Here is a 17,114-nt window from a genome sequence, read left to right on the forward strand (position 1 = left end):
GATGCGTGGTATAGTTTACGCCGCTGTGCTGCCTGGTGTGTTTTTGTTGTTTAACCTTAAAATTTCATTGTACCATTCAAGTTTTAGATTGATCCAGTGAACAGTTGATTGATTTGTTTGTTTTGTTTTTTTTGTTGTTTTTTTTTTACTTTTTTTGGACTGAAAACCAATCATTCATTCTGCCTCAGTTGACCGTACAGTTGACAGTCTTACAAAGTACCTTGTGTTTTTGTATGTGTTTTCTGAACAGCAGTGTAACTGGGCTTCACTTTAATCTTTGCAGTAATATGACATCTGCAGTGACATTAGAGGATGCCCTGTCCAACGTGGATTTGCTGGAGGAGCTGCCGCTCCCGGACCAGCAGCCATGCATTGAGCCCCTCCCCTCATCAGTCATGTATCAGGTTGGTGCTTCCTGCAGCACTTGTTGCTCTGCAACTGCATGATGATCCATCTTCTCGCTACTAATTTCCTGTTAATTATCCTATAAATCAATCTGATTTATGAAGCTAAGTTGCATGTTTGTCTTTATTGAATGGAACATTTCATTTTTCACCTCATGAAATCTTTCCATTGCACGAATGAAAGAACATTCATTATTTATTTTATATAACACCTAAAATGGATCATTGGTATTTCATTAATTTATAAACAAAAGAAAAGAGATTTAAATTTTGGTGTGCATCACTGGTCATTTGAGGTCAAGAGGTTCCAAACAATCGAACATGAACTTTAAATATCAGTCAGTTTTGGTAATATCAACATCTCTCATGGTCTTAAAATGACTATACAGTCTGTACCTGATGCCGTGCATTGAGTTCTTCATGTACAGACTGACGTCTGCTTTCCTTAGTCCAGTGAAAAATTGCAACAGAAATTTGACGAGTTCTTCACCCAACAGCTTTTTTTACTTCAACTAGAGATGTCCCAGTGAATTACTGCAAATGCCTCCAGATGGCTTACAGCGTACTGGATTTTTTTGTGTGTGTTGGAAGAATGAACACGTCTAAGCTTGTTCAGATAGTCTTCTGTCATCAGAACAAACCCCGCCATGTTTGTTTTTTAGCTAAGCGCTGTCACTGCTAGAGTGAGTGTGCAGTGGTCACGGTGTGCAATGGTACAAAACCAAAATTGCATGACAAATGGAATAAAATGGTAAATGGGATGAATGACTAAAATCACATGACATACAAACCACTAGTCAAATAACAAGGAGCTATTTAGGTGTTATATAATTTAGAATATAAAAATGTTTTTGTAAAAAGTGATTAGTAGGTTTGACTATATTATAAAAAAAAATGACAGAGAATTTGTTTGGGGTTGTGACAAAACAGTGGTATTTCCATGAGCTTTTGTAAGGAAGACATGTCTTACCAAAAAAGAAAATCAGAGGTATGTTACATCCATCTTCTACCGCTTAGTCCAGTTAAGGGTCGCAGGGGGCTGGAGCCTATCCCAGCAGTCATAGAGCACGAGGCGGGGTACACCCAGGACAGGATGCTAGTCTGTCGCAGGGCCACAATAGACAGACAAACACAGACACACCCACACACACACACCTACAGACAATTTTAAAGATTCCAATCCACCTAACCCGCATGTCTTTGGTGTGGGAGGAAACCGGAGCACCCGGAGGAAACCCATGCAAACACTGGGAGAACATGCAAACTCCACACAGAAAGGCCATGGGAATCGAACCCACAACCTTCTCGCTGTGAGGCAACAGTGCTAACCACTAAGCCACCGTGCTGCCCTCGGTATGTTACATCATTAGTGAAAATGAATGCAATACAGTCCACACACTGAATGTGTTTTCTAATGGCTGCTTTTAAAGGCCAGTTTCCTCCAATGAATCAAATCAGAACAAATGTCAAAGTGTAGTTTGGGATGAGTCCTGTTATATAAAACACTAAAATCATAAAACGGTACTGCTTTGTGACTATGTTTTGTGTGATTCTTAGCTTAGGAGACTCTTCCAGTATTTTGGCCTTTATTAAAAATCTGAAATTCTTACCACTACCATTTTTTTAAATTAATGTAAATAAAATGTTCATCTTTTCACAGCCCAACTTCAACACCAACTTTGAGGACCGAAATGCATTTGTCACCGGCATCGCCAGATACATCGAGCAGGCAACTGTCCACTCGAGCATGGTACGACTCACATCACTCTACGACTCACTCAGGCTTCCTTTAAATGTTGATTCTTTGTTTTAACGCAGTGATAATTCGGTTGGGAAAGTAGTTTTAGAGAACAGGATTAAAAGGTTTTTTTGGGTTTGGGGTCTGGTAGGGGACTTGCCGGCTGTTTCCTAGCATCCGGGTGAACAACAAATATTCTGGGACAAATGCTGTTGATTGTGGTGAAGAGCCACAGTAGTGCTTTGTCTCTAATTATTGAGGGATAATTGTTCTGGCTTTGAATCAAACAGCACTTTGTTTGGAAGCCAGGGCACTTTTCACAGCTCAAAAGCAAAACCTTGACAACTTGGACTCATTTACTGACAATAGAAGCAGTGATGTATGTGCATGTGTTGGGTTTGTCTGCTGTTGTTGTAAATATGCTGAGTTGAATATAATAATATTGATTTTCAGTCTTCATTGTGGTCAGTAGAGATATGTGCTTTGTTTCATTTAGAATGAGATGTTGGAGGAGGGGCAGGAATATGCCATCATGCTCTACACGTGGAGGAGTTGTTCACGTGCTATACCACAGGTAACCACTGTGTGAAGGATATTGAAACACATTGTCTTGTAAGACAAAACCTTTAGCCTCATAGCATATTTTTAAATTAGGTTAAGTGCAATGAACAGCCGAACAGAGTAGAGATCTATGAGAAGACTGTGGAAGTCCTGGAGCCTGAAGTTACTAAGCTGATGAATTTCATGTATTTCCAGGTAACATCTTACATTCCATCATTGTTGCTTCTTCTTGACTGTTACCTGGTCAGGTTCTTTGAACATAGTTCTTACTCTTTCCTTTTTCAGCGCACAGCAATCGATCGCTTCTGTGGAGAGGTTCGACGTTTGTGTCACACTGAGCGCAGAAAAGACTTCGTGTCAGAGGCTTACCTACTCACCCTTGGCAAGTTCATCAACATGTTCGCTGTGCTTGATGAACTGAAGAACATGAAATGCAGTGTCAAGAATGACCACTCCGCCTACAAACGGTATCATACTGTAATTTCAGTAATGTCTGTCTGTCTGTTTGTTCCCCTGGTCGCGCCAAGTCCTTTGGTCGATTTGCACCACACTTGGTATGTAGATCGGGGGGAATCTGTCATCCCTGGAATTGCCCTGGTTCATTTTGACAGAGGTCAAGATCATTAAAATCAAAAGTACCCCCCCCCCTTTACACAAAGGTCAAGGTCATTGAGGTCAATGAATTTGATTGTCAACACCCTAAGTGGGACCAAAATTGGCACATACATAACTGGGTTTTAGAATTGCACTGGAAAAGTTGACTGAAGGTCATTCATTCAGGTCATGGTCATTGAGGTCAAAGGTGATATTTCCATCAAATCAGTTTGTGTTTTGGAATGTCTACCAGCTAGTGACAAGGACAATAGGCTTCAAACGATTCCAGGACTTTCCCATGGACAACGATATCAACAGAGCTCAAAAGAGGCAGCAGATTTTACCCCTAAATGAACTGTTTTCTATGACATGATGCAGTTTTACAGAGTATTTGGTTACCATGAAATTCTATCCTAAAAGACATGACCACATCCTTTTTGCTGCTATACTTACTCTACCTATCTGCCATGGTGGTTGGCATGCTGGCTTAGTGGTTAGCACTGATACCTCACCGCAAGAAGGTCATGGGATCACTTCCCACCCTTTCTGTGTGGAGTTTGCATGTTCTCACCGTGTCTGTGTGGGTTTCCTGTGGGTGCTCCGGCTTCCTCCCACAATCAAAAACGTGCTTATTTAGGATCTATTTTCCCTCTGCCCCTGACCAAGGCAGCGTCTCTGCACCTGAAGTTGGTCCTCGGGCGCTGGACTCTGGCTGCCCACTGCTCCTAGTGGTTTGATTATGTACAACTGTAATTAGGACGGGTTAAATTCCAAGTACAAATTTCATTGTATGAATGTACAATGACAAAGGAAATTATTATTATTATTATTATTATTATTATTATTATTATTATCATCACCATTATTAACCCTTAGCATCTTCATGCCCACAGGCACTACTTCCTAGTTGGTAAAAGTAAGTCCCTTTGGCTGCTCCCTTGTTTTCATTTGGGGTTGCCACAGCAAATCAGAGCACACTAACCACTTGGCCACCACCCCTGCCACTTCCTAGTTTGTTGAAAACAGAAAAGGACACTGTGGAAGCCACACTGCTGATTTTTCATCACAGACACTAGATAGCAGCATCAGCCTTGAAGACTATTTTCTGTCCCCTTTGGGCTTGAAGGAACAAGTTGTGTAGATTTTCCTGCCTACTAATCACCACAACGGGTTCATTTCACAGATGCAAGTTTTCTTGATTTGAATTTGAAGTGACTAAAATGCTTTTTTCTTTTTTCTTTTTTTTTTTTCTTTTTTTTAACCTCATCAGAGCGGCTCAGTTTCTCAGAAAAATGTCCGAACCCTCGTCTATTCAGGAGTCTCAGAACCTGTCCATGTTCCTGGCAAATCACAACAAAATCACTCAGGTTGGTGTGGATATACCTTTTCAATTATGGAATCACGCATTTGTCAAACCATCACAGCAGCAGTATGAATTGTTGAGAAAAGGCAGGATATATCTATGCTTCCACATTGTTTACACCAAATTCTGATCATCTGAATGTCGTGGCAGAAATCCAGAATAATCAGACCAGGCAACGTTTTTCCAGTTTTACGTTGTTCTTTGACAGCAGTGGCACACGATGTGGTCTTCTGCTGCTGTGGCACATCTTCTTCAAGGTTTGACTTGTGCATTCTTTGGCAGTAAGGAGAGGTATCAAAGTTACTGGAGTTTTTCTATCACCTCAGACCAGTCTGGACATTTTTCTCCAACCTCTGTCATCAGCATCAGTCATCTCTTTTGGGGGGGCAGGAACGCCATTGGCCATGGATCCTAGAGATGGTTTTGCAATTAAAATTTCCATTGATGGCTTCTGAAGTACTCAACCCAAAAATGTTTTTAATCTAAAAGTTAAAAAAAAAAGGAAAAGAAAATGTATAAAATATTGCAGTGTTACTATGCATCTTGTTGTCTTCCCTCACTTATCTCCTTTAATTACAACTAGTCAGTATTTGATGACAGAATTTAAATAATGTGCTGTACTTCTTCCATTTCTCGATGATGGATTTTGTTTAATTCTCAACACATATTCAGTAACTTGGAATTTATTTTGTATCCACTGTATCTTATATTAAAATGTCTTTATTTCTCACACTCATCACTCATCTTCAACCACTTACTCCAAATGAGGGTTACAGGGGGCTGGAGCTTATTGTTTATACTTCTATTTATTATTATTATTATTATTATTTTGACTTGATATCATAAACTATAAAAACATGAAAATGTCCAATCGAGTAAAATCTTTTTATCAGTATTCTATATGTGCGCAGTTTCATCTTACAGGTCAGACAGGTCGAGGCGTTTTTATTTATTTATTTATTGGATCAATTTGACTCTTTCTCCACAGCTGTTACAGCAGTGTTCTTAATGTATTGCCATTGTCAACAGCTGCAGGGATGTAGTTGTCTTCAATCTTAAAACAGTGCTGTGGATTTACATAATGGATCTCGTAAAATATGTTGTCAAAATTGTCAGTAAAGTTGCTGTTTGACATAAGTTAGGTGTCATGTTTTGCTGGTGGAGGAAATTTACAGAATATTAAATTGATCATTGTGCTAGAATAAAGTGAAATGTGCAGTTATCTGCTTTCTGGTTTGATTTTGTGCTCTCTGTTAGTCTTTGCAGCAGCAGCTGGAGGTGATTAATGGCTATGAAGAGCTGCTGGCAGACATAGTCAACCTGTGTGCTGATTACTATGAGAATAAAATGTACCTCACTCCCAGTGAGAAACACATGCTACTCAAAGTAAGTCAGGCTGCACCTGCAAAATGAGCTGTTTGCAATTGATTCTCTAACCAAAATGATAACTGAGGCTGTGTTGGGCTTAATTACAAGCCTATATGTAATCTCTGTGCCACTTTGTAGGTAATGGGCTTCGGACTGTACCTCATGGATGGAAACAGCAGTAACATCTATAAACTAGATGCCAAGAAGAGAATTAACCTCAGCAAGATTGACAAGTTTTTCAAGGTATGAATGAAGTAGACTACCTCTGTAGTTAATGTACATTTACATCATGGTGTGTAGCGTGCTCAGCGTATGCGTCAACCCTCTGATGCCTGTCAGTGTTCCTGAATTGTAAATATCTAAGATGTCCCTCTTAATGTAGTATCTCACTGGACGGCAACTGTTGGAAAACAATTGCAAACAGCTTTCTCAAGAGAGTTTCCAAAAGGTCTTTAAACATTTGAGGGGCTCTCAATCACAGCCGAGCTAGTCCAGCAGCCCCCAGCCGAGTGGCTCTGCTGCCGGCCCAGCTACAACCCAGCATGCAGGCAGGGGCAGCAGACTGGAGGAGTCCCATGCGGCAGCGGGAGAGAAGGAGGCGCGGGGTCTGCTCCAGGAGCATAGAGAATTTTTTTTGTTCTTCTTCTTCATTCAGATATCAAATAAATATTCATTCATTCATTTTCTAAACTCTCTTACTCCAATTAAGGGTCACGAGGTGGCTGGAGTCTATCCCGGCAACCATGGGGCTAGAGGTGGCGTACATCCTGAACAGAATGCCAGTCTATTGCAGGGCCACATGTAGACAGACACCCATGGTCAATTTTAGAGATCCTCCAGAGTACTCGGAGGAAACCCACGCAAACAAGGGCAGAACATGTGAACTCCACACAGAAAGGGAAGCAATCACACGACCTTCTTGTGAGGCAACAGTGCTAACCGCTAAGCCGCCATGCCAACCAGCCAAATCACATAAATCCCATCAAATAAATAATAAAAAAATTTTTGATTCACTGTCAAATTTTGAATTAGCTATATCATCATCATCATTATCATTATTTAATCTATTTCAGCTTTTCTGTGAGGGAAAACCTTTGGCACAGTGTGCTTCATGTGATGTTTTTCTAAACATCTAATGCTCATAGTGTGCCTGTGACGATTTTTTAAAAGCAAGTCTGGATGTTCATGTTCACAGCAACTCCAGGTGGTCCCTTTGTTTGGTGACATGCAGATTGAATTATCCAGATACATCAAGACCAGTGCTCACTTTGAAGAGAACAAATCCAGGTAGGAGAAAACACTTGTTTTGGCCACAAAACATGACATTTGTCTTCATTTTTTACTTAACTCTGACAGGTTATTTATATGTCTTTTTTTTAATTAACTGAATTATGTAAAATAGTGGGAAAGTGGTGGCCTCAAGTTTGTGGAAATGTCCTGGACTCACAGGGTCGTAGCTTTAATTACTTCACCAATGTGGTGGACAGATAAGTTTTGAGGAGGTGGGCTAAAATTATGGTGAAATAAGTTTTGTTTTGTTACCAACACTGAGGTGTTCTTGAACCTTGTACCTTTTATGGAAGAAGCCAATCCAGTAGAGGAACAGGTTTTCACTCCAATACACACAGACACCAACTGTGTTGCATCAGTAGATAGAGGTTTATAACTATAGTGTGTAGGATTTAGGGGTGTTTATTAGCAGAAGTGATGTATACCATACATAAACATTAGTGTTAATGAATCAATGTGTTGTTAAAAAACAAATGAGCTCAATGTACAGTAGTGTTCAGAATAATAGTAGTGCTATGTGACTAAAAAGATTAATCTAGGTTTTGAGTATATTTCTTATTGTTACATGGGAAACAAGGTACCAGTAGATTCTCACAAATATGACAAGACCAAGCATTCATGATATGCACACTCTTAAGGCTATGAAATTGGGCTATTAGTAAAAAAAAAAAAAAAAAAAAAAGTAGAAAAGGGGGTGTTCACAATAATAGTAGTGTGGCATTCAATCAGTGAGTTCGTCAATTTTGTGGAACAAACAGGTGTGAATCAGGTGTCCCCTATTTAAGGATAAAGCCAGCACCTGTTAAACATGCTTTTCTCTTTGAAAGCCTGAGGAAAATGGGACGTTCAAGACATTGTTCAGAAGAACAGCGTAGTTTGATTAAAAAGTTGATTGGAGAGGGGAAAACTTATATGCAGGTGCAAAAAATTATAGGCTGTTCATCTACAATGATCTCCAATGCTTTAAATTGGACAAAAAAACAGACGTGTGGAAGAAAACGGAAAACAACCATCAAAATGGATAGAAGAATAACCAGAATGGCAAAGGCTCACCCATTGATCAGCTCCAGGATGATCAAAGACAGTCTGGAGTTATCTGTAAGTGCTGTGACAGTTAGAAGACGCCTATGTGAAGCTAATTTATTTGCAAGAATCCCCCGCAAAGTCCCACTGTTAAATAAAAGACGTGCAGAAGAGGTTACAATTTACCAAAGAACACATCAACTGGCATAAAGAGAAATGGAGGAATATTTTGTGTACTGATGAGAGTAAAATTGTTCTTTTTGGGTCCATGGGCCGCAGACAGTTTGTGAGACGACCCCCAAACTCTGAATTCAAGTCACAGTTCAAAGTGAAGACAGTGAAGCATGGTGGTGCAAGCATCATGATATGGGCATGTTTCTCCTACTATGGTGTTGGGCCTATATATCACATACCAGGTATCATGGATCAGTTTGGATATGTCAAAATACTTGAAGAGGTCATGTTGCCTTATGCTGAAGAGGACATGCCCTTGAAATGGGTGTTTCAACAAGACAATGACCCCAAGCACACTAGTAAATGAGCAAAATCTTGGTTTCAAACCAACAAAATTAATGCCTCGCAGATGTGAAGAAATCATGAAAAACTGTGCTTATACAACTAAATACTAGTTTAGTGATTCACAGATTGCTAAAAAAGCAGTTTGAACATAATAGTTTTGAGTTTGTAGCATCAACAGCAGATGCTACTATTATTGTGAACACCCCCTTTTCTACTTTTTTTTTACTAATAGCCCAATTTCATAGCCTTAACACTCACAAGGCCAAGGATTGGTCAAATGACCAATCTACCTCTAAGGCCCACAGGAGAGTCAAATGACCCCAAGATCCCCTGTGGAGAGCTACTTCTGTTATGTAAACAAGGAAGTCTGGCTATCCACATTCTTGTGTTTGCATATTTGCTGTCTGTGTGCCTGCTTAGCTGAAAGGGCTGCTGATTTGTGCTTAGGTGGATAAATAACTTTACCCTGGGGGAGAGATGAAATTTTGTTTTCTGAATTGTATTGAAATGTACCAAAAAACACACCAAAAGAAAACTTTTGTTTTCTGGATTTTATTGAAATGTACCAAAAAACACACCAAAAGAAAACTTTTGTTTTCTGGATTTTATTGAAATGTACCAAAAAACACACCAAAAGAAAACTTTGTTTTCTGGATTTTATTGAAATGTACCAAAAACACACCAAAAGAAAACTTTGTTTTCTGGATTTTATTGAAATGTACCAAAATGTACCAAAAAACACACCAAAAGAAAACTTTGTTTTTTGGATTTTATTGAAATGTACCAAAAAACACACCAAAAGAAAACTTTGTTTGCTGGATTTTATTGAAAAGTGCCAAAATGTACCTAAAACACACCAAAAGAAAACTTTGTTTTCTGGATTTTATTGAAATGTACCAAAAAACACACCAAAAGAAAACTGTGTTTTCTGGATTTTATTGAAATGTACCAAAAAACACACCAAAAGAAAACTGTGTTTTTTGGATTTTATTGAAATGTACCAAAAAACACACCAAAAGAAAACCCTGTTTTCTGGATTTTATTGAAATGTACCAAAAAAAAACACACCAAAAGAAAACTTTGTTTTCTGGATTTTATTGAAATGTGCCAAAATGTACCTAAAACACACCAAAAGAAAACTTTGTTTTCTGGATTTTATTGAAATGTACCAGAATGTACCAAAAAACACACCAGAAAACCAAAATATATACAATAGGTACAGGTTACAGTCACTCACAATGACTAACAGTCCCCACACTGCCATGGAAGGTCTTTTCTGCATTTGCCACAAGTATACCTGTTGCATTTCAATACAATTCAGAAAACAAAATTTCAGGGTAAAGTTATTTATCCCTCCAGGGTAAAGTTATTTATCCACCTAAGCACAAATCAGCAGCCCTTTCAGCTAAGCAGGCACACAGACAGCAAATATGCAAACACAAGAATGTGGCTAGCCAAGTCAGCCCCTCCCCTGAGGTGTTCTGAGACTTCCTTGTTTACATAACAGTCGTAGCTCTCTCCACGGGGGATCTTGGGGTCATTTGACTCTCCGTGGGCTTTACAGGTAGAAGAGAAAATGTTGGACCTCCCCTTTTCTACTTTTTTTTTTTTTTTTTTTTTACTAATAGCCCAATTTCATAGCCTTAAGAGTGTGCATATCATGAATGCTTGGTCTTGTTGGATTTGTGAGAATCTACTGGTACCTTGTTTCCCATGTAACAATAAGAAATATACTCAAAACCTGGATTAATCTTTTTAGTCACATAGCACTACTATTATTCTGAACACTACTGTATATATGTGGGAGCAGGCACTTTCATGGAGACCATCATATTACACGTCATGTTGATACAATAGCCCAAAATGTATTGAACATACGTTTTATTGTGAAATTCAGGACCATACATAATGTCACAAGTCAATTAAAGTGAGACTGAATCCCTGTCACCAAATAAGCGAAAACATGAAAGGAAACAAAATTGTGACAGTCTAATGCAATCAAGCAACGTCACCACTAGATGGCACAAAATCCTACACTCTGTAAAGTGAAACGCTTTAAAGCAGGAGTCTCAAACTGATTGCAGAAAGGGCCAAGAAGTTGCAGGTTTTCTTTACCCACCACCCACTCCACCAGGTCATTTCACTGATTAACTGATTCCATCTGCTCAAAGTGATATTAATCAGTGAAATGATCTGGTGGAGTGGGTGGGGGGCAAAGAAAACCTGCACCCTGTTGGCCCTCTGCTTTAAAGTGAAAGATTTTGCCTAAGGTCTATTGAGGATTTTCCACAATTGGTGATTCCAAAAGCAGTAATGAACATCTGTAGGTAAAATTCACAGTCTTTATTTACAGCACACTTTGGGGCATAGACAGGCCAGCAGGAGGGTCCACTAACACACTGAAGGCAGTTAGCATAGCAATATTGTCCATGTGTGATTGAGCACAGAGGTGATGGAGTAAACCACGCTGAGAGGCAAAACACAGAAAACACCCAAAGCACCAGTGTCCACAGACTGCAGGCTAAACTAAGGAAACACGGGAGAATATCGATTGGCAGCAGGAAGTCACACAGAGGAAATATGTGAAGACGAGCATAGGCACTAGACCTTCTGGCACTGCAGTGATGGACTGTGACAGAGTGCCTTTCAACAGGAAGCAAAGGTAGAACAAAGCACAAGGAATAGGCATTTCAGAATAAAACACTGCAGGAGAGAATTCTCTCTGAGACTTTATAACCAGAAAAACAACAGCGAGGATAATTCACAAGAAACACAATAACAGAGACAACAAAACAGAAATACCACACGTGATCAGAGTGAGAACCATGACAAGATGTCACTTAAAACACAGGTGTCACAATACCATATCACATTCTTCTACAGTTATAGTATATCCTGCTCAATTTTACTTTTTTTGATCCCATTATGTCACTTTTAGTCATTCTTTAATCTTTCCTGGCGGGAATGCATTTGTGTATATATTCTGTCTTCTAGGTGGACATGCACCTCTATATCCAGCAGCCCACAGTACAACATCTGTGAGCAGATGATCCAGATCCGCGAGGATCATATGCGCTTCATCTCTGAGCTGGCTCGCTATAGCAACAGCGAGGTTAGTGGAGAGCTTACATATGGCTTAGAACATGAGACAATGGGATTGTTGGGGATATTTTAATTCCCAGCAGTGATGTAATAAGATTTTCTGCAAATGTCTTCCCCTGGTGGATTTTCATGGTTTAGAAAAGTGAGTTGGATGGAAAATTAACTGACAGACTGGTCTTGTGTAATTATTTATGCCTTATAGATAAATGCTGAAAAACAGGGAAACAGTTATGTTTATTCAGCTATGGTTCATTTTTCTCCGGTGTTTCACACACTGTACTTTGACATTACACTGTGTACGATTTATGCCTTTATTGCTCTTATACATCATGAAAGTAGATCATTGTATTTTTAGCCTTCAGCAGTGTGTTATTCTCTGTCCGTGTAGGTGGTGACCGGATCAGGACGTCAGGAAGCCCACAAGACAGACACCGAGTACAGGAAGCTGTTTGACTTGGCCCTGCAGGGCATGCAGCTGCTCTCCCAGTGGAGTGCTCATGTCATGGAAGTGGTGAGGATGGCAAAACTCTACCAAGAAGACAAAATTCTTCATTTATACGGACTTAATTAAAACTGTAGACATTTTTAGCCACCCGGTGTGAAATACAGGGGGATATAGTGATCAGCATGTCCATCTGTTTTACCTTGTCGACACGATATCTGAAGAACCAGTTGACCAATTTCATTCATATTTAGCATAAGGGTGTACTTGGGTGATCCCCCGACACTTTCTATTACTGATCTATGGGGACCGGGGGGATGTCATCTCATCTCTTGTCTTCTTTGCCACTGTGCAGTGCTTCAAAATTTATTTCATTATCAGTCATGTACCAAGCAGTTTGGAATATATTGAGCATAAATCAGCTGTGATTCCATCATGCTCCTGCATTTGGACACTAAAATAACCTGCTCACAAAATCCTTGTCCTCCTTACAAAGATTTAGGGGATTGGAGGATAAAGGTCAGCCAAGTCTAGTATATGACTTCATGACTTTCTTTGCTAATAAAATTTTAACTATTAGAGAAAAAATTACTCATAACCATCCCAAAGACATATCGTTATCTTTGGCTGGTTTCAGTGATGCCGGTATTTGGTTAGACTCTTTCTCTCCGATTGTTCTGTCTGAGTTATTTTCATTAGTTACTTCCTCCAAACCATCAACATGTCTATTAGACCCCATTCCTACCAGGCTGCTCAAGAAAGCCCTACCATTAATTAATGCTTCGAGCTTAAATATGATCAGTCTATCTTTATTAGTTGGCTATGTACCACAGGCTTTTAAGGTGGCAGTAATTAAACCATTACTTAAAAAGCCATCACTTGACCCAGCTATCTTAGCTAATTATAGGCCAATCTCCAACCTTCCTTTTCTCTCAAAAATTCTTGAAAGGGTAGTTGTAAAACAGCTAACTGATCATCTGCAGAGGAATGGTCTATTTGAAGAGTTTCAGTCAGGTTTTAGAATTCATCATAGTACAGAAACAGCATTAGTGAAGGTTACAAATGATCTTATGGCCTCAGACAGTGGACTCATCTCTGTGCTTGTCCTGTTAGACCTCAGTGCTGCTTTTGATACTGTTGACCATAAAATTTTATTAGAGATTAGAGCATGCCATAGGTATTAAAGGCACTGCACTGCAGTGGTTTGAATCATATTTATCTAATAGATTACAATTTGTTCATGTAAATGGGGAATCTTCTTCACAGACTAAGGTTAATTATGGAGTTCCACAAGGTTCTGTGCTAGAACCAATTTTATTCACTTTATACATGCTTCCCTTAGGCAGTATTATTAGACGGCATTGCTTAAATTTTCATTGTTACGCAGATGACACCCAGCTTTATCTATCCATGAAGCCAGAGGACACACACCAATTAGCTAAACTGCAGGATTGTCTTACAGACATAAAGACATGGATGACCTCTAATTTCCTGTTTTTAAACTCAGATAAAACTGAAGTTATTGTACTTGGCCCCACAAATCTTAGAAACATGGTGTCTAACCAGATCCTTACTCTGGATGGCATTACCCTGACCTCTAGTAATACTGTGAGAAATCTTGGAGTTATTTTTGATCAGGATATGTCATTCAATGCGCATATTAAATATGTAGGACTGCTTTTTTGCATTTGCGCAATATCTCTAAAATTAGAAAGGTCTTGTCTCAGAGTGATGCTGAAAAACTAATTCATGCATTTATTTCCTCTAGGCTGGACTATTGTAATTCATTATTATCAGGTTGTCCTAAAAGTTCCCTGAAAAGCCTTCAGTTAATTCAAAATGCTGCAGCTAGAGTACTGACAGGGACTGGAAGGAGAGAGCATATCTCACCCATATTGGCCTCTCTTCATTGGCTTCCTGTTAATTCTAGAATAGAATTTAAAATTCTTCTTCTTACTTATAAGGTTTTGAATAATCAGGTCCCATCTTATCTTAGGGACCTCATAGTACCATATCACCCCAATAGAGTGCTTCGCTCTCAGACTGCAAGCTTACTTGTAGTTCCTAGGGTTTGTAAGAGTAGAATGGGAGGCTCCTCTCCTCTGGAACCAGCTCCCAATTTGGATCAGGGAGACAGACGCCCTCGCTACTTTTAAGATTAGGCTTAAAACTTTCCTTTTTGCTAAAGCTTATAGTTAGGGCTGGATCAGGTGACCCTGAACCATCCCTTAGTTATGCTGCTATAGACTTAGACTGCTGGGGGGTTCCCATGATGCACTGAGTGTTTCTTTCCCTTTTTTTTCGCTCTGTATGCACCACTCTGCATTTAATCATTAGTGATTGATCTCTGCTCCCCTCCACAGCAAGTCTTTTTCCTGGTTTTCTCCCTCAGCCCCAACCAGTCGCAGCAGAAGACTGCCCCTCCCTGAGCCTGGTTCTGCTGGAGGTTTCTTCCTGTTAAAAGGGAGTTTTTCCTTCCCACTGTCACCAAGTGCTTGCTCACAGGGGGTCGTTTTGACCGTTGGGGTTTTTCTGTAATTATTGTATGGCTTTGCCTTGCAATGTGGAGCGCCTTGGGGTGACTGTTTGTTTTGATTTGGCGCTATATAAATAAAATTGATTTGATTTGAAGTCGGACTCTCCTGCAACATAGGACTCTCCTGCAACTAACTCGATATTAAATTGTAGATCACCAAATACGTAATTACCAAATTATTTCTCAACTAATTTGGTAATCTATTAATTATTTTGAGTTTAATTTATGCCCATATTCTCTAATTTCAGCTTCTTAAATGTGAATATCAGCTGGTTTCCTTACTCCTCTTTGGTAGGAAACTGAATATCTTTTGGATATGGAAACAAATAAGACACTTTCAGGATTTCATCTTGTGTTTTGACAAATGCTAATCAATATTTATCACCATTTTCTGACATTTTATGGACCAAAAACTAATGGGCTAATCCTTAAAATAATCAACAGATCAATTGAAAATGAAAATAATTTGATTGCAGCACTATGAAATATGTTGGGATTTTATTTTCTGTCTTTTTGCAAGATTCTCTTCAGTGTTCCTGTGTGTAAGTCCCTTCGGCTGCTCCCTTGTTTTCAGGCGGGGTCACCACAGCAAATCCGAAGTGGATCTGCATGTTGAATGGGCATAGGTTTTACACCGGATGCCCTTCCTGATGCAACTCCACATTACATGGAGAAATGTGGCAGGGGTGGGGTTTGAACCGGGAACCTTCTACACTGAAACCAAGCGCATTAACCACTTGGCCACCACCCCTGATTAATCAAAAAATATAATTTGGTGAATCAACAGAAAGGGACCACTGTGAATTGTTCCAGTAGTAACCTGAATAATGTAGAAAATAAGTCCTTGTGCTGATTGCCGACTGTGTTCATTATCGTTGTCAGTATTGTCTGTGTTAAAATGTCTGAAACCTCCTGACTTTCCTGCAGTACTCCTGGAAACTGGTGCACCCAACAGACAAGTACTCCAACAAGGAGTGTCCAGACAACGCTGAGGAATATGAGAGAGCCACCAGATACAACTACACCTGCGAGGAGAAGTTTGCTCTAGTAGAGGTCCGACATTGTGTTATTATATTCTTATCTATGTGTTTGGCAAACACATACTTACTTTAACCAATGTTTTCATTGTTTTTGATTGTTGGTCCTCTGGCAGGTGATCGCCATGATAAAGGGTTTGCAAGTGTTGATGGGACGCATGGAGAGTGTATTCAATCACGCCATCCGACACACAATCTACTCAGCTTTGCAGGATTTTGCTCAGGTGTCCTTGCGTGACCCTCTCCGGCAGGCCATCAAGAAGAAGAAAAATGTCATCCAGAGGTATTGCTCACATCTCAGTTAAATCCAGGAACTAATTTTGAAGTTAATATTTACATCCTCAAGCAGTAACTCATGTTGGGTATTGTTTTCGGTCCTCTGTGTCTCTGTCCATATGTGAACAAAATAACTGAGTTTTGATGTGATTTGACATAGCTTGGTGGAAGAATTGTGGTTCAGTCAAAGAAAAAGTGATTGGATAAAAGTCAAGGTCACAGGCAAAGGCCAAAACTTTGGCCCAATGTTTATACACAGTTTAGGGGCCACCTGGAATGGCTATTTAGAGGTACAAGTTAAAGATTCACCCATTACCAATATTCCTACCCAGAGGAGTTGGGGGGCAGCTGGGGCTTAACCTTAGACTTTGGGGCATATACCCGGGGTCTTTGGGTATGGCCATCTGTTGCATTTGGTACTTCTCACCTCTGGACAGTAGCTCACATTGTGGGCGTGGGCTCTTGATGGCTGTCCTGTGGCAGGCCTGCTTTCATTCTGGGTCCTCGTTGTAGCGTTACTGGTCTGTTGTTCCTTTGGCCACCTTTTGCTCCTTGGTTCTGTTGCGGTTCATGTGCAACAGAATGTTCATGTTCAGGTGATCTGTGCTGTGTAGTGCTTACTGTGGCTTCAGGCCCCTTGTGTGCCATGGGGCCACACCTATAGATGGACAAGGTGTGACACTGATGCAACTTTTCACAATCGTTCACATTATCACTGTCTTATGTCCATTGCACCCTGCATAGCTTACACTCGCACGTATACACATGTGCATTCATATAATTCATGGTTACTCAGTATCTCTTTAACTTATATAAAGCTGCTACTATCATCATGAACAACTCCTTTTTTGTAAGCATTTT

General features: G+C 39.8%; 1 protein-coding gene and 1 long non-coding RNA gene across 2 annotated transcripts in view; one reads left to right on the forward strand and one right to left on the reverse strand.

Moving 5' to 3' along the window:
* Positions 1-256: 256 nt before the first annotated feature.
* Positions 257-17,114, forward strand: part of LOC117519288 (cytoplasmic FMR1-interacting protein 1 homolog) — a 62,959-nt gene continuing 46,101 nt past the window's right edge. Inside the window, exons 1-13 of the mRNA XM_034180619.1 lie at positions 257-404; positions 2,065-2,154; positions 2,639-2,716; positions 2,797-2,898; positions 2,989-3,170; positions 4,568-4,664; positions 5,918-6,046; positions 6,167-6,271; positions 7,224-7,315; positions 11,855-11,972; positions 12,351-12,473; positions 15,868-15,993; positions 16,094-16,260. Coding sequence (XP_034036510.1) covers positions 288-404; positions 2,065-2,154; positions 2,639-2,716; positions 2,797-2,898; positions 2,989-3,170; positions 4,568-4,664; positions 5,918-6,046; positions 6,167-6,271; positions 7,224-7,315; positions 11,855-11,972; positions 12,351-12,473; positions 15,868-15,993; positions 16,094-16,260 — 1,526 coding nt within the window. The 5' untranslated portion in view covers positions 257-287. The remainder of the gene's footprint in view (positions 405-2,064; positions 2,155-2,638; positions 2,717-2,796; positions 2,899-2,988; positions 3,171-4,567; positions 4,665-5,917; positions 6,047-6,166; positions 6,272-7,223; positions 7,316-11,854; positions 11,973-12,350; positions 12,474-15,867; positions 15,994-16,093; positions 16,261-17,114) is intronic.
* On the reverse strand, positions 16,055-16,438 carry LOC117519290. Its single transcript, XR_004563237.1, has 2 exons — positions 16,389-16,438; positions 16,055-16,291 (listed from the first exon to the last, which is right to left on the reverse strand). It is a non-coding gene; the product is annotated as an uncharacterized LOC117519290 (long non-coding RNA).

The sequence above is a fragment of the Thalassophryne amazonica genome, chromosome 10, assembly GCF_902500255.1.
Source record: "Thalassophryne amazonica chromosome 10, fThaAma1.1, whole genome shotgun sequence".
In the NCBI taxonomy this organism is placed as follows: domain Eukaryota; kingdom Metazoa; phylum Chordata; class Actinopteri; order Batrachoidiformes; family Batrachoididae; genus Thalassophryne; species Thalassophryne amazonica.